Source organism: Myotis daubentonii, chromosome 2 (genome assembly GCF_963259705.1).
Source record: "Myotis daubentonii chromosome 2, mMyoDau2.1, whole genome shotgun sequence".
NCBI lineage: Eukaryota > Metazoa > Chordata > Mammalia > Chiroptera > Vespertilionidae > Myotis > Myotis daubentonii.
In genome coordinates this window covers 68,678,292-68,705,169 of record NC_081841.1, presented here as the reverse complement: position 1 = coordinate 68,705,169, position 26,878 = coordinate 68,678,292, and the positions used below count along the sequence as shown (strand labels likewise).

The window sequence follows — 26,878 nt, the reverse complement described above, 5'->3', positions numbered from 1 at the left end:
TGCTTTTGGCTTCCCTTAATTTGAGTATTACTTCTTAATGATAAATATCAAAGGTCTAGCAAGAAATTTCTTACAAGTTTCACGCAAAAGAAAAGCATTTTGATTGGGTCCCAAGAGTGATCAGGAAGTTTTATTTCTAATAGTTTTCTCTGTTTTGAACTTGGTTAATACTAAAAATGTCTACATTTTAACCTACAAGTGAAATGGTGATGGTTCCAGTAAACTACTTGTCAAAAACTGAAAGAAAACTACATTTTAAATTGTTTAGTTACACCCTTCAATTTGATATTTGTAAACCCTTAGTTTTTTTATCTTCTATTTTTCATGCTGAAGAAATAATTTCACAATTTCAAATCAAAGTCAACACTGCAGTGAGGAGAGCTTTTCTACTTTATTACAAAGAGAAGAAGCCTTTATGTGGTCAGAAAATACAAGATTGATCTTTTTTTCTCTTCCTATGAAATGCTGCTGTTCAAACAGCCAGAGTGAATTGTCTCAGTTCACTTCTTTAAGTCCCATCACATTCACTTGGGTATGGATGTCCTTGGCTGCTGAAAATCTGGCCCTTTAGTGCACAGGGCGACAAAGTCCCCTGACCAGCAGTTCCAGAATGTCCCATTTTCATATATTGCATCCATGCACACCTCCTAAAAATGAGGTACAGCAGGGCAAACATTTTCCAAAATAGATGTCATATATATAATATATACACATTCGTACATACATACCTTTATTCATGTGATGTCCAAAAATTTAAAAAAAATGTACACATTTATTACAAAATCGTAACAAAGACTGGACAGTGTTTTGCTCATTCTGGAAAGATGAAGCTCAGTAATAACACAACCCTGGAAACCATCCAGAGATCGTGGCAATCTCTTTCTTCTAAACAGTCAGATATTCGTGCGTTAAGCTTGGCGAAACTGCCTTTCAAAAACAAAAGGGGAAGTAAAATGAAGGAAGCAGACCTTGCTCATCTTTCCAAATGAAATACGAGAAGGATCTTCACATAAAAATGCACAAACATTTGTTATTTTATTACCAATAGTGCTACAATGAACAATGCAAATTTTGTGGTCTAATTTTGTTGAGTCTTTTGTGGGTTTTCTTTTTTACATTTTAGAAACTAAACGGTAAACTTCTGTCAGTGTACTTGCTTGTCTTTATAGACCCAAGTCTGTCTGCTGGCAAAAAAAGAAAATAAATGAAAAAAATTCAGACCCTGCTCGAACTAGAGAAAAACAAATTACAAATTTAGTTGTTGGGCAGCACATAATTAGTAAGGCAGGACCTCAAATGGTGACCCTTTGCGTAAGCCAATTGCCAAATCCTCAAGGAATTAAAACCAGGGTGCCTGAGCCACATCAGTTCTGCAGTTATGTTGAGTATTGTGCTGAGACAGCCATACCCCAAGAAAAGGGAAGTCTTTTTTTAGAAGGCTTGCTGAGCAGGGTTGTAGTTGAAGGTGGATGGCAGGTGAGGCCGTTCTTCTAATTTGTCATATTCCAAATGGAACTCCTACAAAACCAAATTTAAGAATTTAGTTGATTTCCTCTCCTTTTGTCCTCCAAGTTTTGTGAAAACATATTTTACTATATTAACAAAATACCTACATCTATGAGAATGTTCACAGACACAGATATACCAACTAATTTTTCTCTTAGGTAAAATATAGCTTGAATGAAAATAATATGCTGTCATTTCTATCCGATAAATAAAATAGAGACTTCCTGCATAAAAGTCAGACTTCTCATGCACATCTATTTTATGTCACAAATTCTATGCTTTTTCCCCCCTCAAAAATAAAAACTTGACAGGGCACTTACTATATCACTAATAAAAAACACAGAAAATTAGAGAATATAGGGTGTCCCCAAAAATGTATAACACACTTTGAATAGATTATAAAGTCAGTGTTTATTAACATACAGTTCATTTTCAAAATTTAAAAGAATCTACAGAAAGGAATAATTTTCTTTTTCAACGCCAGTTTTCAAAATGATGACCGTTCTGGTCCAGGCACTGCTGATAATATGAAGCAATGGAATCGCAAACATCAAGAATCATTTCGTTCGGTATTTTGTGCACCCTCGATTCGTCGACTGCTGTTGGTTTTGTACCATAAACTTTATCTTTTATGTATCCCCATAAAAAGAAGTATAATGCCACTTTAGGATAAATTTTCTTTGTTCAAAACTTAGTATGGCTTCACCCATTATTTCAAATCAGTTAAACCTGAAAAGGAGTGAAAATTAAGTGAGTTATCAGCTGTTAAAGTGTGTATACATTTTTGGGACATGCTATATTTAAAAGTAAAGCCTCATTCAATGAAATATAAAACCTAAAAATTTATTTTTCATGAAAAAACTTTAGAAATAGTTTACCAATTTGTCTTATAAAAAAAGCATACAAAGTTATTCTAACATTTAAATTTCAGGAAAAACAATGAACTTAAAACTCACACATCTCCAGACTTCCCATTTCACAAAAGCAAATCCCTGAAAAGATGTAACTGCTACCCAAAACTAGACAGTGGCTGATGTAGGCACATTTGAAAGCAAACTGCATAGCCTATTTCAATTAAACTTTCAAAATACTATATTATCTTCATGAGTTTTAAAATTTAAAAATGTTGAAGCCATTGTTTTCATACTTAACCAAGATCAATGAGATGCAGAATATAATTTTTTATCCTATCCTATATAATAAAAGCTTAATATGCTAAATGTCTGGTTGACCATTCAACCAATCAAAGTGTAATATGCTAATGATATGCTAAGGATGCTCAACCTCTCGCTATGACATGCATTGACTACCAGGAGGCAGACGCTCCGACTAGTAGGTTAGTTTGCTGGTGGGGTCCGGCTGATTGGGACTGAGCGAAAATGGCTGGACATGTCCTGGTGCCCTCCACGGTCCCTCCCTGGCTGGCCAACCTCCCGCTCCAATCATGCACCAGGCCTCTAGTATTAATATAAAAATCATACCTTTGCAAATCCGAAGAGCAAGAGGTTCTAAAATCATTAATTCTACAACTAAATTCATTTAGCATAAACTATCTCAGTCGATCACATTTAAAAAATTATTTAATATGATATATTATGATTAAAGAAAGCCAGCAAGTAATGTTAGTACTATGGGTTACTATATTTTACCTTATCTGCTGTTTTGTTTTGTATTGATTTCAATAATGAGTATTTTCACGATTAAATTAAGGGGGAAATTTCACTCTTAAATTAATGAAAACCTATGTCATAATTAAATTTTGAGATACAAAACCAAGTATTTAAAATTTAAGGATAGGGAGAACCAAGATGGCGGCATAGGTTAAAGCTGGAGTTTGCTGCTTTGAACAACTACTTCAAAAGTGAAACCAAAAAACGGAAGGAACATCACCCAGAACCACAGGAACGCTGGCTGAGTGGAAGTCCTACAACTAGGAGGAAAGAGAAACGCATACGGACACTCAGAGGAGGCGCAGTGCTGAAGTCAAATTCTGAGGTGCGGAGTGCGCGGAGCGGGCTGGCGGCAGAGGGCGCGGTTGTTGTTTTCAATCGGGAGGGAGTCGCAGACTCTGAGCTCCAGATCCGGGCGAGTCTTTAGGGACCCAGACTCAAACGGGAGAAGCGGGACTGTCTGGCTTCGGTCAGAGCGAGGGCAGCTTTCTCTCCGAGCTTTGCAGCGGGTGCTGGGACTCAGAGAGGCAGAGCCCCTTGGGACAGGACTGAGAGCCGCCATAACTGCTCTCTCTGGCCCACCCTGTTGATCCTGTGCGACCCGCCCCGCCCAAGCCCTGCACAGAGGCATTTGCCGGATAGCCTCAGGCAAAGGCTAGATTAGCACCTCCCTAGAGGACAGAAGTTCTCTCACTGCTGACACAGCTGATTCTCATAGCCACTTGGCCTGGAGGTCAAACCCTCCCTGGAATTAGCTACAACAATCAAGATTTATCTATAAGACTGCAAACAAAGACCACTAGGGGGTGCACCAAGGAAGCATAACAAAATGCGGAGACAAAGAAACAGGACAAAATTGTCAATGGAAGAAATAGAGTTCAGAACCACACTTTTAAGGTCTCTCAAGAACTGTTTAGAAGCTGCCGATAAACTTAATGAGATCTACACGAAAACTAATAAGACCCTCCATCTTATATTGGGGAACCAACTAGAAATTAAGCATACACTGACTGAAATAACGAATATTATACAGACGCCCGACAGCAGACCAGAGGAGCGCAAGAATCAAGTCAATGATTTGAAATGCGAGGAAGCAAAAAACATCCAACCGGAAAAGCAAAATGAAAAAAGAATCCAAAAATGTGAGGATAGTGTAAGGAGCCTCTGGGACAGCTTCAAGCGTACCAACATCAGAATTATAGGGGTGCCAGAAGATGAGAGAGAGCAAGATATTGAAAACCTATTTGAAGAAATAATGACAGAAAACTTCCCCCACCTGGTGAAAGAAATGGACTTACAGGTCCAAGAAGCGCGGAGAACCCCAAACAAAAGGAATCCAAAGAGGACCACACCAAGACACATCATAATTAAAATGCCAAGAGCAAAAGATAAAGAGAGAATCTTAAAAACAGCAAGAGAAAGAAACTTAGTTACCTACAAGGGGATACCCATACGACTGTCAGCTGATTTCTCAACAGAAACTTTGCAGGCCAGAAGGGAGTGGCAAGAAATATTCAAAGTGATGAATACCAAGAACCTACAACCAAGATTACTTTATCCAGCAAAGCTATCATTCAGAATTGAAGGTCAGATAAAGAGCTTCACAGATAAGGAAAAGCTAAAGGAGTTCATCACCACCAAACCAGGATTATATGAAATGCTGAAAGGTATCCTTTAAGAAGAGGAAGAGGAAGAAAAAGGTAAAGATACAAATTATGAACAACAAATATGCATCTATCAACAAGTGAATCTAAGAATCAAGTGAATAAATAATCTGATGAACAGAATGAACGGGTGATTATAATAGAATCAGGGACATAGAAAGGAATGGACTGACTATTCTTGGGGGAGAAAGGGGTGTGGGAGATGTGGGAAGAGACTGGACAAAAATCGTGCACCTATGGATGAGGACAGTGGGTGGGGAGTGAGGGCGGAGAGTGGGGCGGGAACTGGGAGGAGGGGAGTTATGGGGGGAAAAAAAAAGGAACAAATGTAATAATCTGAACAATAAAGATTTAATTAAAAAAAATAAAATAAAATTTAAGGATATTACATTAACAATTACAGAAAGAGCAAGTATAACTTGCTGAAAGTCTAATGTGTGTCAAAATAGGGCTAGAGTTGATTTTATTCTAATCTTTATAACTGTAGCTATCATCTTCATTTTGCACTTGAGGAACATGGGGCTCACAAGTAACTTGCCCAAGTCATACAAGTATCAGATTTAGGATTAGAATCCAGATCCGTGTAATACCATGACTTTTCTAGCATAAAACATTATTTTTAATATTCTTAGCCGAAGATCCAAAATAGAATCACTTCATTATACCATATATCCATAAATAATGTTGAAAAACTTCAGTCCACTGACAAATATTTATAAAGAAGGCACCCAGTGTTGACTTTAATCTAAAAAGGTTCACTTTATAGGGTTTGTAGAGTAACAAAAGCACAGTGGTTATATGCTTATCAGTAAAAACTAGCAATATCAGAATTACCATCACAATTACCACAGCTCTCCCTAATACACTGTATAAGCACAACTCTCTTTTCACCTGGCTAGGCTTTAAAAGAATTTATTGTCTGGCTTGAAGATGCATACCCAGTTAGTAAAGAAAGTATCTTTTTGATCTATCATTCTAAATTACGTGTAGTTATAGGGTAAAAAGTCTAGTTGTAACTGTGACAAATCATACATACATCTCACGACCTAAGTTATAAAATTCTGTTCAATTTTCCTGTCTTTGTCATTGCACATTGGTGAATTCTATTGTTAAAATTTATAACTAGAGTGATTCATCAATGCACATTTATTTTCCCTATATCTTTAAAAAAGAGATCAGTTTAAATCTAGGGAACATAAATATTTTAATACTAGAGGCCTGGTGCACAAGATTTGTGGACGTGGGGGTGGGGGGGTGCCCCAGCCAAGCCTGCGCCCTCTTGAAGTTTGGGAGCCCTTGGGGGATGTCCAACTGCGGGCTTAGGCCTGCTCCCCGCTCCCCAGGGGGAGCCGGCTTAAGCTGGGAGTTGGATATCCTTAGCGCTGCTGAGAGGAGGGCGAGGCTCCTGCCACTGCCACTGTGCTCGCCAGCTGTCAGCCTGGCTTCTGGGCTTCTGGCTGAGCAGCACTCTCCCTGTGGGAGTGCATTGACCACCAGGGGGCAGCTCCTGCGTTGAGCGCCTGCCTCCTGGTGGTCAGTGTGTGTCATAGCATCCAGTCGTTCCGCCCTTCAGTCGATTTGCATATTACCCTTTTATTATATAGGATGATAATTAAGAGACTCACAAAGACCTTTATATAAGATTTAAAATTTAAATAGGTTGCACTTGTGTGTTCCATTTTTAAAATCTTATTTTTGTTTTCTCTATACTTTCATTGTTAAAATATGCAAAGCTTACTATATACTGGTATCCCTAACTTTGATTGTTGATTACATCTCTTTTACATGTTTATGCTATATGCACACACATAACACATATGTACACCTCTACCTCTGTATAATCTGTAGGGGCAAGAAGGATGTCTTCTTTTGTGTACGATTACCTACTGTCTAGAATAGTGCCAGGGCCCTAGCAGGAATGTAACTAATGGCTGATGAATTAATAAACACAGTTTTCTTCATTTCTTTTAGAAACAGAACACTTAACTTTTAAAGTATTCAAAGATTAGGTATTTGCTTTAATGGGAAAAAATTTTTAGATTACAATTTAATGATTTTAAAGGCTAGAAAGAGTTCTAGATACTTTTAAAAAATAACTTCTATTGTCTTCATTTTTCTATTAATAAAATTAGGTTACATATTCTCAAAAGGTTACTATGAAGCAGAATTGGAATACATGCACTGGATTCAGATGTCAAGTAAAATTATTATTACTGATCAAATTTCACAGAAAAACATACACTGCAGGAATGTTTTCTAAAATCCTGAGAAATGTCAGCTTTTTCTTCACTAGGATAAGTCCTCATTAAATTTTAGGAAGGAAGTAAAAACTATCTTAAGTACAGTTATATTAGAAATACTTTTTATTTTGAAAAAAGCTCATTCCTAATTACAGTATAAAAAGTACTAAAATGTACAAGTGAAGTTAATGAAAATAAAAAAAACCCACTCTTATTTATATCAGGCTATGATATGATAATCCTAAGCATTAAAAATCCTATTCAGTGTTGGACTCAAATGGTAAAGTTAGGCCGAAAAAAATTCTTAGGTTTGTAAGTTTAGTATGAGAAAGCTACTGATAACAGGGCAGCCTCCAGCATCAAAATTTCTCTGTGGATGAAATTATTTCTCAAATTTTACTCATTAAGAGTAAAATAACTACTATCCAAATTACCACTATTTTAAATTAGTGGGATAGTGAGTAATTCCATATAAGACAGACCACCTAGTCTGCTGACAAATCAAGATTATCTAAAAGGGGAGAATAAGCAAAGGCAGCATCAAAATTTTTATGTACATAAATAACATTTTTAAAATAAATAACGGGCCACATTCTAGAACTCAGAGTCAGAATTTTTAGGGATAAGAAGTACTTCTGATTTAAATAATCTAATCCCTTACTTAACATTACAATTCTTAATTTCCCTAAAAATATTAAGTGGTTTACAAGAGAGAAAGGAAGAACCTCATATACAAGATATTCTGGATGGAGACCTGATTATGGTCGAATCAGGCCAATACTTTTCATGATACCAGGGTAACATCAAGTTATTAGTTATAATACTAATTCTCAGCGTAGGTTTCTTACAATGAGTTGAAGCTATTTAATGCATGTTCTTTAACTGTAAATAGTAAGCCACACCTACTTTACAGATGAGGACTTTGAAATTAACTTGGGACCTGGCATTTTAATGGAGTTTGTGTAGTATAATGAAATCTGTTAATGAATATAACTATGAATGAAATTAATTTAATTCCTAATCCAGTTTCTAGAAAAATACTGAAAACAACCTAAAAAAACAGAAGTCATTGCAAAAGTTTATTCTATGAATACAATACAACTTGGTCTAAGTTTATGAACCTGTATTTTAATACAACCAAAAGAAATTTGATAAAAAACAAAATTCCACTTGCTTTCATTACTATGAAAATAATTTTGTTAAAGAATATCAGTACAAGTGGCCAGCAAATTACTTCAAGAGAGATTTCTTAGGGAAAAGTTTAGTGATTATTTCCCAAATTTTATTTTCCTACGGCACTGCTAAAAATTTTAAAGGAAAAGGTTAAGAAAACCCAACAATACAAGAGAGATAAAATTGAGTAAAATTATTTTGTGCGCACGTGTGTGTACACACACTCAACAAACAAAATATTCTTTAAAATGACATTTCTCTGACTAGGGATTTCCTTTTGTGAGATAATAAGGGGTCCTATTAATGTTTAATAGGGGCCCTATTAAATTGTTTCTGAATGTTTAAGTTTATGGGGAGAACTTAGTTCTATAGAAAACAAGTATTTTTCAATAACTTGATTTTCTTCACATATACTGAACTGAAATGTATCTAAAATTATATATCTATCTACTTCACACATCCACCCCTTTTTTGCATATCCTAAATTTGGAATAATTTACAAGCAAAAGCCTCAAATTGAATGGAAAAAACTTCAGTTATTTCCTAATAGAATTTTTCATCCTCCAAAGAGACCTTTTCTCTCCTATAGAATCAACTAACAGAGTTTCTCAAAGTATGGCTCCAGACACGGACCAGCGTCATCATTGGCATCACTTGGGAACTTGTTAGAAATAAAAATTCTCAGGTTCCATCTACAAACTCACTAAGTCAGAAACAATGGCGGTATGGCCAAGCAATCTGTGTAAAGGTCTCCAGGTAATTTTGATGTAAGCTAAAATTTGAGGACCACTGACCTAGCCTAACAACAATCAATTATCATTTTTCCATCTTTGGGAAAAAAGTAATGAGCTGTAATAACCATGATTGAAACAGCAGCAACAAACTACCACAACTACACTCATATATAAATACTCAATATTTGCCAAGCACTACATTTAGTGTAAATGTGTTTGTGTGTAATCTCATTTAAAGTTCATGAAAATCTAGAGGGAAGTATTTTGATTTAAAAGGAAAATTGCACAAGGTGAAAGCATAAATAGCAGAAACAGGAGTTAAATTTAAATCCATGACAACAAAGGCTATGGCTTTCTATTACACTATCACTTCTTAAAGAACAGGTAATATACACAATGTCTTATGTACTATTTGTAATGAATATAATTATTTTAACATAACTGAAAAGTTAGAACATAGATCTACTTTTGAAATCAAGATATGCATAATAAGTAGAATGGTTAAAAAAACTCAAATACAGTCTATAGTGGTATATGGACTTGCTCTGAGAAGTAATGACATTAATCATTGAGAAAACACCTAAAAATAGTAATTTTTAAAAAATTTAATCCCTTGTATGTTTCAAGTTTTATATGAAATCTTGTAATGTAAAACGTTTTTCATGATAAGTATCTGGTAAGCACTTTACATTGTTTTCTTAAAATGTTTTACCTTTTTATCAGTTTAGTAAAGATGACTCAAAAGAAAGAAAAAAAAAAGCCCAACTAACAACTAAAAAATCATCCAATGAATTGTCTTCTGTTTCAAAACTCTAAACTCTTTTCTATAATGTGTGCAACTGTTTTAAAAACCCTATATCTGTTTATATATACCGGTTTATGGGAAATCTCAGACCTGCTTAATAAAAAGTAACAATAATATAATACATGACTGGCATTGCACAAGAGTATCTTTACAACTTAGTAGAAACAAAAATATTTAAAATGTCACCAAGGCTTTTGAAGTTACAAAATTTCTTACCAAGTTCAATCATTTTTCTAACTATGAGTGATATGAACTGTTTCTGCATACTCTCCTAGAGTTAAATAAATCAAGCTGAGGAGGTAGAGACAAAAGACCAAATATCTGGCACATTACTAAAATGAATGCATTGGTACATATAAACAGACAAGAGAGGTCACTTCTTTTTTAAATCTAGATTTATACATTTACACATGAACAAAATATATACCTTAGCTACTTTCCTCCAGTTAAGACAGTCAAAGAAGTAATATGTTCCCCTCTCATATGTATTGGTTTTCATTGTTGGCTCCATGCCTGGTGCCCTGGTAATCCATACTCGTTCTTCTTTGTGGTATCTCCAATCACGGTTAAAACTTCAATTTTTAAGAGAAAAAGACAATTAATATTTTCCTATGGCTCATATTTTTAAAACTTTTCTCAGAAAGTTATTACACATAAAATATATAAGTAGGAATGCTTCTTTGTCCTGACTTTGTTATTATGTACAACCCTAGTGAAATAAATGCAGAAAAATAATTTCTTAATTTTTCCAAAACCCACATCTTTACTTAACGGAAGAAACTTTTAATGAAAACAAAACAAGATCTTAAAAACTTTATGAGTGATGTGGTAAAATCTTAGGCAGACCAAATAAAGAACGATTGTGTTCCAGAAACTTCACTTTTTTGTTCTTCTTAATATTCAATAGAAATAGAAATATCTATTAAAACAAACAAAAATGCCAACTACTTGAATTATTTTGTATGGAACTAAATACAATGTCTATTTGAATTAACTATTTAAATTCACACAAATCCTCCACGTAAACAAATATCTTCCTATCCATACCATGAGGTAATTTTTAGATATATGATATGAGACAACACAGCCAGTGATGGATGGATGAATGAATTTATTTACTTATAACTTAAAAGGAACAGTTATCAATTCCTATCTTACAAAAAATGTGAAAAGAACATGAGAAAAAAAACAAATTCTCAGCTGAGAAATAAAAAACAATTTATTATCAACACAGTAAGTTTTACAGTTAAGTATCTAATCAAAGCCATTTGTAGAAATATTATAAGAAATGTTATAAAATACTTAAGTCTGTAAAAATGTCTCCTAATCATAACATCAGAATTTTTTAGTAACTCACTGTATAGTAATCATGATTAGAATGACTAATATGTTACCAACTGTACATGAGAAACAACACAAACTTTTTATTTGTACGACATCAGGTGAAAACAGAAATGCTCAGAAAAAAACATATCCGTGGACCAACTTCTTAACAGTAATTTAAGTTGGATTTTATCTTATCAATATTCAAAACACACAAGATATATGTACAGTGAGTTGCCCACATAATATTTAATAGATGTTTATTGAATGATGAAATTCACTAACATATGTGGTTCCATAAGGAGTCAGATGAACCACAGTTATGAACCATATCTTATAAAAATTAGATTCACCAAATCCATGATCCAAGTTGATTCTGTCTTCAGGCTTCTTACAAACTTAGGGTTAAGTTTAAAATTCTTTTTATGTACACAGTGATTATGAAGCCATAGTAATCTAAGATTTCAATATAAATTAACTTTATTTTACTAAATGTAAAAATAAATTTCTTGATGGAGAAATATTTTCACTTTAAAAACAAAAGACAAAAACTACAGCCATCATAATTTTTTTAAAAAGCAGCTTTTAGAATAAACAAGATCCACTATAATACAAAAATGTTTAAAAATATTTTGAACATACAGCTCTACTGCAGCTAGAAGTTGTAATACGTCTCCTCCATTCATGTAATAGAGATAGAAGAGAAGGTCTTCTCCATATCGGCCAAGTTTTATTGCAGCCAGCTAGGAAAGAGAAATAAATTATTCTCAAATGTAAAACAAGTCTGAAAATCCTAACATATAACTGCTACTACTAAAGTAAAAACAGAAACAGAAACTCTTCTCTTCATAGCAGATAACTGCTATTACATGATTATACAAGTAGCTATAATTCTAAAGTAGAGTTTCATCGTTTAGGGTAGTTTATTATTTAAGTGACTAAAGTTATTTAACAATTACTTCTGATACATCTATTTTATGTACTAATAGGAAAAGAGCTAAATAAAAACTTCCAGTTGAGTTCAAATGCTGAATGTCTTACTTAAGGGATTTATTAGTTATCCAATGTGGGAGTAATAGTGAAACACTGTGCTCAGAGATTCAGAACTTATATTCAAGATCTAATTCCATTACTTACTAATATACCATTTCAAGTAATTTAATGTCTCTAAACTTCAATTATAAAATGTAGAAAATGAAATCTTACAAGGGTTACTAAGAATGAAAATTAACTAAGTGACTCTATGTGAACAAGCCTTGTATGTCTGATAGACTCACAGGAAATGTTATTGAATCTACATTTGACAATGACTCAAGCACAAATCAGTTGGTTAAGTATATTTAGCGAATCATGGATGTAAGTACAAAAATAATGCCGAGATTGCCTATTTTGATTAAATGAATGTATGACCGCTTTACATGTCCCTCTAGAAAGCAGAAACAAATTGTCTACCGAACTATAAAATGTGAGTTCAACAGTTTCAAATTCTCACATTAATACAAATCTTAAATGCTCACCAAAACAAAAATACTTTTTTTACTTAATCCTGTATCTAAATATTTACTTAACTGCTACACATTCTCTGAATGTAATTTTTCTCTGCATTCATGTTATCCCCATTCAGGTAGCAGTCCCAAATGTGTCAAATCATCCATTGAGAAATGGTCTGGATCCTATAGGTATTGGTAGCAAAAGAGTCCTACAGTGGAGGTGGCAGCAAGTCACACAATCCAAAAATAGAAAAAGATATCTATCTCCATCTCATACTTATCTTCCACCTAACTCAAGAATTAAGACATAGTGAGAAATATATCTCTTTATTTGCCTGTCCACAACATCAATATCGATTTGGCTTACATAACTACATGGTATAGATGCAGAACATTGTAATTTACATTAGCCACTTATACACATAGGAATAACACAAATATGTAATTTTAATATATTATATCCTTTCACAAGGCTAAAATCCAGACACTATTTCTAACAAAAATAAACTCTTAGTTCTTTTCCCTAAAATAAGTGTTTACCACTTTCTTTCTTTCTTTGACCAGGGAAAAAAGAAAAAAAAAAGATTAAAGCTGCAAACTGTTAACAGTTACTTTATAACTAGAATTTTAGGTAATTCAAAAATAGAAAAAAAAATTACATAAAAAAGCCAAAAGTCATAAGTAGTTTTTAAACATATAATATATAATTCTATTAAAAACACTGTATCTGTACTATAAGAAAATCTTTCTAACCGATAAAGATATAAAATCTAAAAAAAGATTTTATATATATACACAGATTGGCAAAAGTAGGTTTATAGTTGCATTGTAATATTCTTATGAGTTAATAAAGCTACTGTAATAATCATAACCTGCATGTCTTCTTCCGTATGAACATCAGAAGGAATTTATTACATATTTCAAGTTAGTTTATTCCCATCAACAACGGTTATGGTTGTACACTGTTACTGATAACTATAAAGCAGTATTTTATCAGTCCTAAAAGTGTTTTGTTGAAAAATATTAAACAAAATGTAATCCAGACCTCATTAACATTAAGAATACAAACAAAAGTAGAAATAAAATTGCTACATATAGCTGAATAAACATATGAAATCATACCTGAGACCACTGCTAATTATTTCCAAGTATTATGCTATCTGAACTGAAAAATAGTGCCTGAGTACTAATAAATTCATGCTGAGTAGAATAATAAGCTACACTCACCTTATCCCTAATGTGAATGTTCGTTAAGTACTCAGATGGAACATGGAAGTCTAGATAATAAAATAAAAAAAGCCTTATTAACTGATTCTCAGTTATAAATATATTTTTTAAAGGTCTTAACACAAATACAATCTCCTACCTATGTCTTGAGGTCGACAAGGTGAAGATGCCCAGGGTGATGCAAATTTGGGGTAGAGATTTCTGAATAAAGGAGGGGAAAAAAAACACTCTGAAGTCAAGGGTAGAAAAAAAGATTTCTAATTTTAGTTCAGGATATCAGGAAAAACAGTTAACTTCAAAAACATTAACTTTTTATTTCTAATTTCCTTTCTTGGGTTTACTATGACTTATATAGAGCAGGAAACTGAAACCAGGTTTTATATATTCAGGGGTTGGCAAAAGTAGATTTACAGTTGCATTGTGACATTCTTTTGAGTCAATAAAGCTATTGTAATAATCATAACCTGCATGCCTTTTTCCTTATGAACAACTGTACATATAGATATCTATGCCTATGCTTAGAATTCATTAATACCATGACCCAAGTAATATTACTTTCTCATTTTTATGGTCAAAAAAAAAGGAAAGAAAATCAGTAATTATTAAAAGCAAAAGTTCAAATTCATCAAATATTTATTGAATGCTTATTATATGCCTGGAACCATTACAGGTGCTTGAAATACATCAACAAACAAAGCAAAGATCACTGACAAAATGAAACTTACTTTTTGGTTCAGGATGGTGGATTGGAGGGAGGCAGATAAAAACTATTTACATAATAAATTATATTCCCCATTAATGGGCGGGCAGAGAGAGGAGATTAGTTATATAATTAAATATAGGTATCAGGTTAGGTATCATTTAAAAGGTCAGATATGACAAAGACTTGACGAATGTAAGGAATTAACCATTATTTATCTGCTAAAGACTATCCTAGTCTGAGGAAACTGCTAGAACCACTAAGGCAGACATGTAACTGACATGTCTGAGGTACAGCAAGAAGGCCAGTGAAGCTGGGACAGAGTGAACAAAGGGAGAAGCTATTGGAGAGAGACAGAAATCAGGCCTATAGATATTAGAAGGCCTGTAAATATTTTGGGTTTTTAATCGTAATGAAACTATAAATCCTTAATGGGTACATAACAGAGGATTAACTTATTCAAAAAGAATTGTCCTGGCTGCTGTGTAAAGAAGAGATTATGAGGGGCAAAGGAAGAAGGAGAAATAACCAGTGATTAGCTAATGGAGTAATTCAGGCAAGAGTGGATGGTGATTCAAAAGAGGATGGTAGCAGTTAAACTAGTGAAAAGCAATACAGCAGCCCTTCTACTATGTATGTCAAATGTTGCTCACAGGTCAAAAAAGGATAAGTTCCTGAAAGTGACCAATGAATTTATTAATATACTGGTCATTTGATGACCTTGACAAGAATAGTTTTAGTGTAGCAGGAATAAAATATTAACAGAGAATAGAAGACGAATGGGATTTACAGAGATGGCTCTTTTGAAGAATTTTACTTCAAAGGAGAATATAAAAATGGGGGGCATTAGACCAAGAAGTCCTTTTAATATGAAAGTAATAACATATTTGTATGCCGACAGAAATAACCCAACAAAGTACGAAAAATTAGAAAAGAATGGATCAACTACAACAACAGTGTGCAAGAGAAGGGAAGTGCAGATGGTAGTAAATAGTTAGCTTTGGTTGGAGGACTATGCTGACATTCTCTTCTGATTGCTTCCATCTTTCTTAAAAAAGTAGAAATTAAAAAAAAAAAAACAAGCCGAGACCGGTTTGGCTCAGTGGATGGAGTGTCGGGCTGCGGACTGAGAGGTCCTGGGTTTGATTCCGGTTGAGGGCATGTGCCTGGGTTGCGGGCGTGTCCCCAGTGGGAGATGTGCGAGGGGCGGCTGGTCGATGTTTCTCTCTAATCGATGTTTCTAGCTCTCTATCTCTCTCCCTTCCTCTCTGTAAAAAATCAATAAAATATTAAAAAAAAAAACCACAAAAAAACCAAAAAAACAAAAAAACAAGGCCATCACCTGAGAGTAAGGACAGGGGTTTGAATAGGCAAATATAAAATAGTTGCATAGGAGAGCAAAAGAATAAATGGACTAGGCATGCCAGTTATGATTATGGTTGGCAGAATTAAGGTCCTACTTTTCCCGTTCCTGGATGTACTTCTACAATGAAACCAGGCAGTGAAGTTGTAAGCTTCTCTCCCACCAGGCTCAGTAGCACAGGTCAAAAATAGAACAGGCGGAGATATAACCAGGGTTATAGTTTTTTGCCATGCAAGAATGACAAAGCAGGAGGGGGCAGAGCAGACAAGAGTATATGTAGAAGAGCAGTATGACTGAACACAGAGTAAGTGGGTAAGAAGGAAGCGAGTTCACTGCAGGGAAAGAGAGAGAGAAAGATGTTTTGGAACAACAAAAAGGTAAAAGAATGGATTGAAGGTCCCAATAGAGTCAAATTATTTCAGGAGCCAACACTACAGGGAGAAAGATAGAAGATAAGAAGTGGCATGGGAGCACAGACTTAAAATTACAGAGAAACTAAAGTTACTAGTAATGGCAAGCTCAAAAGGATGACAAAAGAGGCGAGCAGGTGAGGTATAGTAGAGGGGTAAGATTTCTGGACGAGAGAAATTCAAGGAGCCTAGATGTCAGGATTTAGAAAGATCATCTATGTGTTTAAACGGCCAAATTATAAGAGGAATAATATTGTGAAATGACCGAGATACAGGAGCTAATATGAAAGGGAATGACCCATGATTCAACAGATAACAGTAACAATTAGTGGCAGCAGGTGATATAATTTGATGATATGCAGGGAGATCTTACGTACAAATGTGGAAGGAAAGAAAAAAACTTACTCAGGAGAGTTCAGATTGAGGCCTAATGTTGTCAAGTCACTTCCTAATGCAAGATGTACCATTCCTGGGTCTGTCTCTGCTGCCCTGATAAATGTTAACAGGCCAATCATTCCAAATTGGTCCGTCACCATCCCTTGAGGAATGTTAGTAACCCGACCTGAATAAGAAGAACATAGTCATTTTTATCTTTGCTGAAAAAGTAAAAGAAAAAAAGAATTCTATAATACCACTGACATATTTTATGGAGTCCCACCATCAGGTAACACCTGGATCCCTTTTTTCTGCTGGTTATTATTTTGTGTTGTTGAACTTTTATCTCCAGGGAATTTGGGTCCATCTGTACTTGAAGTTGTCTTGCCAGATGTATTCAAATTCTAACATGAAAAAAAAATTAAACGTAACATTAATTTTTGTTAAATACAAAAATTTCAAATTCACATTTCTATTCATTCTTTATTATATTTAATTTGGTAGTAAGTTACCTGTGTTCCAAGTTCTACATTAAATCTTTTTGGTTCTACAACTGTCCCATAGTATTCAAATAAATCCTGTATTATACACACTTGAACATTTAAAGGACAAGGAATATATGAAACATATTCTTATCTCAGATTTTCAGTCACAGACAAAATATGTTATCTATCATCTCAGGACTTCATGCTTCGGGATACACTTGAAATTACAACTCTTCAATACTTTCATTTAGAAGAGAAACTAAATACTTAAATATCACCATAAAAACCTCCAAGATAAGTCAGAACATACGCACTTTTAAAATTCGTATTTATTTTAATTCTTACCCAATATTCTTCTTTATCAAAATTTTAATATACAAACTCCCATAACGCAAAAAAAAGCTATTTTCAGTGAAATGTGGAAGAAATAAACATATTCATTAAGTCAGAAAGAGGAAGCTGAGTTGGCTGAATCAACACAGGAATAAAAATGTGTATAAAGATTCTTCAAGGAGAAAACTTACTCAAGAAAAACACAGCTCCTTAGAAGGCTATAATATCAAACTTCATGGGATCCAGCTGACAGGGACTACAATAAAAGTCTAAATTAACTCTGAGAAGTTCAACAGAAATTTGCAAACCTATATGAAATAGGAAAAAAATAGGCTATCTTCTAAGTTATAAAGAGTTTCCACATTCTTCAGAAGTTAGATTATTACGAATATTCAAGATAAACAATTTTGTAATAGTATTTAGTAAGTCCTTAATATAGTCTATAGTCTATAAAACTGTTAATATAAGAGAAATCTGAAGGGAAAACACTACATCACTGACATACATAATTCTCAGTTACTTACAGATTTACTGTCATCATTACTTGATGTTGGATCTTTATAGCTGGAACCAGGTAATGCTGGAAAGTCTTCGTTGTGTATTGAGAAGTCCTGGGATTGCTCATTTGCTGGTTTTGTTACCATTCCAACTATGTAATGAAAATAATCCAGAGAATTGCAATTGATATTTATGATATTTTGCTAAAAATTATAAAAAGTTAACTTTCCTCATAATATACCAAAAATATTTTTATTTTGCTCTGAAAGCATTCTTCAAAAAAATTAGTATTCAGAATAATAAAGAACTACATTTTTATATATTGATTAATAACGCAATATACAAATAATGCAAGGGAAATAAGTGTTTAAGACATAATTTGATATTGATAATAATCATTAATTTTTTTGTTTAAAAGCTTGCTTTATTTAAATATTTGACTAGCTATTATAAATACCAGTTGTCAAATACAAGTGAACAAAATAAATTTTAAGAGAACATGTCAGTATTCTACTTGAAAGTGACTTACAGAGTGAGCAAATTGCAATCAATTATTAAACAACTCCATATTATTTCAGATTTTCTTGGACTCCATGTAATAGATGTAAAACATGCAAGAACTGGGAAGAAATCCTCCCACTATACTTGGCATTAGTCAGGCCCTTATTGGAGACAATATCCAGTTTGGGGCGCCACAGTTCAAGAACGATATGGAGAAACTAGAGTTGGTCCAAGGAGAGCAACGGGAATGACTAAAGGGATGAAAAAGTGGACCTATGAGGAAAGGTTAAAAACATTAGAGTCTGAACTGAGAATCAAGTAGCTAGGTACTCAACTTCCAGATCATTTTTTGTTATTTTTGGAAGACTGATTTGGAAACTTCAGAATATGAACAATGTTTTTCCCATCTTCATATATTATTCATATTCATATTCTGAAAGGCATGGAAATCCTTCTAGGTTGAAAATGGGGAAAAAACAGTTGTAAGAGTGATGAACTGATCCCTCTTAGTTCATTGTTTTCTGCTACTGGTATCTATTAGGTTCTGCCAAAAAGAAACAATATGTGCAAAGAATAAAAAGAATACGGCTACATTGCAGCTACATAATTTTCATGTCTAAATTGTTACTGCACATGTTTCTACAACTGTCCTATAATATACAAATAAATCCTGTATTATATACATTTGAACATTTAAAGGTCAAGGAATATAGGGAAAATATTCTTTTCATTTAGCATCTATAAGACAAATTTCTTATTAGAGACAGTAAAATGGGATATTTTAATGGTGACGGAGAGTCTACATAAACTATACATGACCCATGAGCTGTGGTTCTCAACAGGAGGCAATTTTTTCTCCTACACATTTGTCAATTATGGAGACATCTGTGGTTGTCACAATGGGGGAAGGGTGAGAGGTAAGAGGTGATACTGGCATCCAGCAGGCAGAGGCCAGGGATGTTGCTAAATATCCTATAATGTACAAGACAGCCCCTCATTTACAAGGTATTATCTGATCCAAATGTCAATAGTGTGGAGGTTAAAAAACTCGCTTAGAAAAAAATATTTATTGTATGGTCAGTCATTATTAATCACTAATACTGTATTCTTTTTATAAATGTGTGACGAATTAATAAAAGGCAGATCACAAAATCATTAAGGTGTATCAATGCAGAACTGCCAGAAGAAAATAACTTCTGAATACCAATGAGGACTTCCTTTTGGTGTTTCTGTACAAACTAAGTTTTCCCATTTAACTTTGCTATGATGGTATTCTGGAAGGAAAACGCACTTTCGGTATATCAACTCCAATAAATAATACTACTCTGATAGGAAAACATACCAGTACCAGTATGTGTGTATATATGTGCAATGGAAACTTTCCATTGGCCATCATTAAAAAGTTTATTTACCATAAGGAGCTCTTCCAGCCAAGGGGTTTATTAATGGAGTTGGGTTACCACTTCCTTCCCTTCTGTTTCGGTCTGCTAATGCTGGAAAATCTGAAAGGTCCAATCCTGTCACATTTTCACTTCCATCTAAATAAGAAGAAGGAACACCAGTTATCGATTCAACCAACATTTTAAAGATATTATTAGAGGCCAACCATAATATAATTTGAAATGACAGTGCCTTCTTCCTATATAATGCACAGCACTGTACTAGGTATATGCAGGTGCACAATAAATATTCGTGGATTGATTTCATGGACAAAAGAATTTCATGGACAATTCAGCAAAGCAAAATATAACTATCATAATAAAAATTTTAAACCTTAGAGACTTAAGGTAAAGAATAAAGAATAAGGTAGTACAGTGTATTTCTCCAGTGAAAGATGATACTCTAAAGTTATAGCTTTTTAGCTAGCAAGAGAGAGATTATTGTGATATATAACTGCTCTTTTCATTATATCCAAAAGCAGAGCTTATATCTGAAATGCTTGGAGCTTCAATTATATACAAGTGTGAGAATAACAGTGCCTCCTGCAATGGCCAGAATCATATCTGAAGGGAGGCAGTGGAAACAGAAACCATAAGGACTTCTTTCCTGTGGTCTATTGGTCTCATCACAGATATATATGCATGTGTGTAAGTGTATGTGCGTTTTGATTTGGAGAAATAAGCAGGGTAGCATAACTAGGGTTACAAGTAGGGTTCCCATGTCTGCTGAATGCTTAGGAAGCATGGGAATATGATATAAAGACCAAAAGTTTTTTACCTATTACACAGTAGGCGCTCAATAAATATATGTTAAATAAACTTTATTTTTGATCATTTTAAATTTTTATAAACTCAGCTTGCTTCCTTTTAAAAAATAAAATTTAACCCAACATTTATACTTTGCCTATTTTAATCATCCCCTTGTTTTCTTAACTTCTATTATTCTATAATTCTTACAATCTTGTATTTCTAATTTTTAAAGAATTTAATTTCTACCTTAGTTTTAGCCTGCAATATAGCTTTTTTTTCACCTAGCGTTTTATGACCATTCTCACTTTATTTTACCTTCTTTCCTATTAATTTTATTTTTTCTCCAAGTTTCGTAATTAGAAAATCTCAGGAAAAAAACACTTTTATCTCAAGATAATTGCTAATAGAAAAAATACACTCTCTTAACATTCCAAGTTACGTGGCAATTTAAAATTATGAAGGGTAAAAGATAAAATCATTCATACCCATTGATTTTTTTAAAAATTGAAGTTGATGAATTTTAAATTTTAATAAGACACTATATGAATAAAATATAAATTAATAATTTACACAGTTTCAATCTAAACAGTAATCTCTTTTCAATTATTTGATTACAAATTAACTATATAATAATTTTTAATACACATATTCAGGTCCTCTAGATGAAATTAAATTGCCATGTTATTTGAGAATAGTTTTTACTTAACATAGTTAATTAACCCCCAAATTTATATTTTTAGGGATTTAGTAACAATTTTCCTATCATGAAATATTCTTAGTTAAAACAACTTTAAAAATAATTCTAAAATTTATAGACATATATAAAACCATAACTCAGAATATAAGATGGCATTGTCAGACAGTTACTTTATGATACATTTAAAATGTTTCTGCCTTAAACTATGAGATGCAGCTTAATTTCAGAGATATTAAAAAAAATCTACATTTTAGAAATAATGGGATGTGGTACTTCGTATTATTTTAACATCTTGAACACAAATTGTTAACTTTTAAATGCCAAAACTTGGGATTTTAAAGTCTCATTTGTTCAACTCATGCTGCTAAAGAGATAACTTTAAAAATCAAAGTCCATAGCCACAGATGACATTTCATTACTAAATCTTCTCTCAAGCTTCCACATATGCTCCATTTAACTGATCATTCTTTCACCTTCTACTTTTACATACATTTCTCTCTCAACAATCATATTTATTTTGGCTCCTATGACCATAACAACATCCTTTATTTCCTTTCTCAGGAGGCAAGGGTGGAAGAGGGTGAAACCTGTAGCAGAATAGCAACAAAGCCTCCTATTTGGTCTGAAGCAGATGCTAAAAGAAATAAATCAACAGACTGCAAGAATTCTTTAGTGTCAATATCAGAGTTGGTTTTCCATGTAATTAATTTTGAATTTTACACATAAAATTTCTAAGGGTTAAAATGCCAAAATCAGTATTAAAACTGTTAAGAAAAACTTATAAGTGGCTCCATATAATGTTAAAGATTTCTTCATTCTGGGTCTCACTGGCTAGAATGCCATACCACCCAACCTAGTTTAGACTATGGTGACAGGACTGAGGATAGGAAAAGTTCTTGAAGCAAAAAAGATTCAGAGGCATATATAAAGGCTTAGTTAATGTTTAGGGTCCTCTAGGTATTAAGGAAATAATAGTGAAGTTATAAAACTATGCTATTACCATGCCAAGTGAAAAAATATATTTAAATATCTCTGAACTGTTCACTGAATTAAGTCCTATTCTTGTCAAATTCTCACTAAATTAAATTCTACCAATTTAACACACAAAAAAATCCTGTAATATTTTAAGACCAGTATGTTCAATTGCTTTATATTTCAAAGATCTACCATATGTTTATAGGGTACTATCTCCAGAATAAGCTTACCTGTTCCATTAAAAATGTTACTTGATAAGGAGTTATTCATTCCAAATGCCTGATTCCTGTTCATTCCAAATCCAGACATACTGGGTACATAGAAAATAATTTTAGATATACAGTAAGAACACTAACTTTCAGATGAAGATAAACAAAAGTGTATACTTTTGGTCTCCTCATATAAAACAACAATATGTTCTAAAACAAATACTAATTTTGTTTTCCTGAGTTTAATTCTTTAATTTTATTTTAAAATCTCCCTAAGACCTTCCATGAACAACAGAGAACCAAACATCTTACACAGATGACTTAAAAAAACAAAAAATTTATAAGTCTTGAAGAAAACAAAGATTAAGGGTACCATTTAGTCTTCTTGGAGAGCCAACTTACTGGATATACTGGCAGAACTAACCTCAAAACTATGCACTTTAGTGTAGCACCACTGTTCCTGAATACTTTTCTTCCACTACTGGGAAAGTATGCTACTGTTATTGTCCATAAAAGGTCTTTTTTCATACAGTCTTTCTTCCTCAACTAGAATATACACTCCTCATAAACCGAGTCCACGTCATATTCAACTGTGCATAATCTGCCCTTAAGTGTCAGGAGGAAATAGGCACTCAAACATTTAGTTCATCTGAAGTAAATGATGCTTTTCTTTAACTGAAGTCAGTGTTCTAAAACACATCATTCTTATTTAAATATAGTTTATCTTTCAGATACTTAAAAGAAAAAAAATATCTTCCTGTAGCCCCATCAATTTTAAAAATTAATGAACAATTGATAATTGGTAAATAGTTATAAGTGCCTTTTTTTTTTTTTTGCACAAGCCTAAACATGGAAAAACAAAGCAAAAAATAAGACTCAACTTAAAGCAAGGCCAGAAGTAATAAAGAATTTCAAAAGGAATTAATGCCAATTCTACAATGATAGTAAGAATTTTTAACATCAAAAAGTCTAATAAAAGACAGTGTATCCATGTTCTTAGTAGGGTTAAACTGTTTGAAGATAATAGGTGTCTTGTTTTTTTGCCTATGTCTAAAAAACTAACTATGACCAAACAATATTTTCATAAAATATGCAGCTGTGCAACAACAATACTTCAGAGAAGAGTAAGAAAGCCAATAGAAATGTTGGTTTAATAGCATGTTAGAATTGCTGATATAGGTACCTTCAAACACTGAATAAGTGCTAAGAGATGAAAACGTTCTATAATAAATATAACTCATCAATAGTAATAAGCAGGGTTTTAGAGATACAAAGTATCATTGACAGTTTATAAACAAATTATTTTTAAAGACAATTAAAATGTAAAAAAATATGGAAAGGCAAAAATTTAAATATACATTCAATGAACAATACTATAAGAATGGGGAAAGATGTGATAAAGCTCAAGAAGTATTACATGATTAGGAAGCTATCAAGGAGATGAGAATTTTGATAACTCTTTACAAATAATAACTTAAAATTAAAAAAGCAGTATGATTATAAAAGAAATGCTCTCAAGTCTAAGTAAAAGTAAGAATTGAAGCTTATGAGATGAAGATTAAAAAGAAAATGTCCTAATAACCTACTTTAACTCAGATTTTACAAGTACTAGATAAAAGAAAGTGAAATAACTGGGTATGATGAAAACAACTAGAGCAAGGTCCTCTTTTTCCCTGGAGTTCTCCATTTAAAAAATATTGGCAAACTTAAATGTTATCTTCCCAAGAAAGCCTTACATTGTAGATAAAGGCATGAAACGGTGTAAGAGTTCATCTTTTTGTTTTAAATCCCAGGCCATGACAATTTTCAAATACTATAGATACAGTCTGAGAAAACCTTTGTTCAGAAAGTCTCCAAAGTAAGTACGAAATTAAATTTCAATTGAAAAGGTATTAACCATAGCCTAAGTGAAGAAAGGCAGTAATAGTCAAATATGTCCTATTCACAAGTCTCTTAACGCACAGGTGACCGACCTCATTTAATAGAGGAAAAACATACCAATAAAAATCTGCCTGCTGGCAACCTAAAAACAATCCTCTTCTAAGAGCAACAATAAAAAGCGATAATGTACTTTCTAAAATAAAACTGATTTTCAAAAGAATGTGTTGAATTTGGAGAGGTTAAAATTGTGATGTGTAACAGAAAGAGAATCTCTGTTCATAAATATATGATGAAACACTTATGAGACAGAAGCCACGACTCAAGAACAGAATGCTGATTATGAAAAGGCAAATTTGAAAATACCCAGAAAGACAATTATACACAGTATCAATAAACATCTTACCTGTTCACAGTAAAAGGCTGTCGAGAAGGCTGCTGCTTTGGCATACATATAATGCTTGGCGAGCTTCTGTTGGGGCTACCTAACCCTGAACTGCTCATGCTATTTGTCCTGCTAGGAATTCCAATGCCCTGACCAACCTGGGAGTGGTTCATCATATTCCTAGGATTCATAGGCAAAATACCCCTGAAAAAGAAGTCCATTATACTAAATAAACTCTCTATAATTACTCATTAAAATTCTCTGTAAATAATCAATTGACCTAATCCTAGAACTTCAAATATACTTTCAAATTGCATTGCTAATTTTTATTAATTTCTTTTGTCCAGCTATTCTACCCTTAAAAAAAAAAAAAAGCCAAAGTACATAAACCAACAAGGGCAAATTACAGTGGAACTAATATACGGTGATATCTAAGATGAGAGAACTATTACTGTGACTATAACATAAAATAATACAAATGTATTGCACATATATATATTAGAATTTCATTCCAAATGTATGTTATCCTTCTTTCTTTATACTAATATGCATCATCTATGTAATCTGTTTTATTTTATTCTCACTAGAGGCAATGGATGTGTGGTGTGGGAGCAATAATCAGAATTATCTAAGGAGTGATTTTAAATTGCATATCCTCCTTTGAGGAAGAGAGCTAGCTTTTGGAAAAGCCCCCCTGGTGGTAATTAAACCTTAATACCCACCAGCTGACAACCAGTATGCTAGCTGCAGGATAAAAACATCTTAAACTAAACTTATCAATTTGCAATGAAATAAAATTAGCAGAGGGTATCAACTTTCTTTTCTTCAGTGAAAGGCACTGAATCATTTAGTTAACTTATGAAAAACTGAAAAGCTTGCTTACTCTACAAAGATACATTTTGAGAAATATGCTGGTCCACCAATAAATACCTGCTTGGAGATGGAGGCGTGTGAAGTGACATTGTTGGTACCCCTGTTGTTGGCGTGACGTGGCTCGGTAACTGAGTGCCTTGTGATAAGCTGCGATTTAACTGAGGGGTATTGTTGCTCATCCCCCTCATTGGAAGGCCTAGTGCACCTATTAAAAAAATTCAGAAGAAGGAAATTCATTGCCATCAGGAATGAAATTGTTATCCATCTTCTGGAGTTGGTAATTTAAAACATTTAAAAATTATCTAACATGTAATATAATATGCAAATTTTAAATGAATATATTCAATTAACTCCAAATGGACTCTGATTTTAACAAAAATAATGTCCTGGTCTGAAATTTAGTAGTATTATAAATGGATATTGCTTTCATATTTCTATTTTACAATAAGCTATGTCTGTCAATGACAAATTAGATGATTGATGTTCAATAAAAACAATTTATACAAATATGCTTTTTGAAAAATTTTCAATCGTGTGTTTTAAATAATTGAAGTACACAGACATTTAACCTCGCTTTGCTGAAGGAACTTTTTTTTATATGATCCTTTTAAAATGCATTTCAGAAAGTCTTTTTACCACTATTTATACATACATACTTCTCAATATTATAGTCTTTACAAACCCAACATAAAATGTAAGCAATTGATTAAACTCAACCTGACATAGCTACAAGAAACAAAACTTTTAAATATATATATAATTTTTTTTTAAATTTCAAAGTAGCCCAGCCAGCATGGCTCAGTGGTTGAGCGTCGACCTATGAACTAGGAGGTCATGGTTCAATTCCCGGGTAGGGCACATGCCTGGGTTGCAGCTCAATCCCCAGTGTGGGGTGTGCAGGAGGTGGCTGATCAATGATTCTCTCTCATCAATGATGTTTTTTTTTCGCTCTCTCTCCCTCTCCCTTCCTCTCTGAAATCAATAAAAATGTATTTTAAAAATAAATAAATTTCAAAGTACGATCACCTTCTATTTATCTAGTAGCACTCCTGGGGCCAGATGTAGGAATAAATGCGTTCCAATAGGTGTATTTTTGAAGACTACTGAGGGTTTAATATTCAGATGTAAAACATTAAAAAATAAATGTTTGGAATAAGCTTTTTAGAAAAATGACA

The 26,878-nt window shown here is 33.2% G+C and overlaps 1 protein-coding gene across 14 annotated transcripts in view; it reads right to left on the bottom strand.

Moving 5' to 3' along the window:
• Nucleotides 1–372: 372 nt before the first annotated feature.
• The window catches only part of CNOT2 (CCR4-NOT transcription complex subunit 2), a 139,642-nt gene continuing 113,136 nt past the window's right edge, over nt 373–26,878 (bottom strand). For 10 of the 14 annotated variants that reach the window (XM_059683621.1, XM_059683623.1, XM_059683622.1 and 7 more), the window contains 12 exons: nt 25,761–25,908; nt 24,852–25,034; nt 22,589–22,668; nt 19,910–20,035; nt 18,023–18,147; nt 16,964–17,084; nt 16,711–16,867; nt 13,972–14,033; nt 13,833–13,882; nt 11,758–11,858; nt 10,220–10,364; nt 373–1,518 (listed from right to left, as the gene is read on the bottom strand). In XM_059683621.1, coding sequence (XP_059539604.1) covers nt 1,432–1,518; nt 10,220–10,364; nt 11,758–11,858; nt 13,833–13,882; nt 13,972–14,033; nt 16,711–16,867; nt 16,964–17,084; nt 18,023–18,147; nt 19,910–20,035; nt 22,589–22,668; nt 24,852–25,034; nt 25,761–25,908 — 1,385 coding nt within the window. In that variant the 3' untranslated portion in view covers nt 373–1,431. Of the gene's footprint in view, nt 1,519–1,898; nt 2,236–10,219; nt 10,365–11,757; nt 11,859–13,832; nt 13,883–13,971; nt 14,034–16,710; nt 16,868–16,963; nt 17,085–18,022; nt 18,148–19,909; nt 20,036–22,588; nt 22,669–24,851; nt 25,035–25,760; nt 25,909–26,878 lie in introns of those variants that run through there. The other 4 variants (XM_059683619.1, XM_059683624.1, XM_059683628.1 and 1 more) reach the window with 4 other exon arrangements.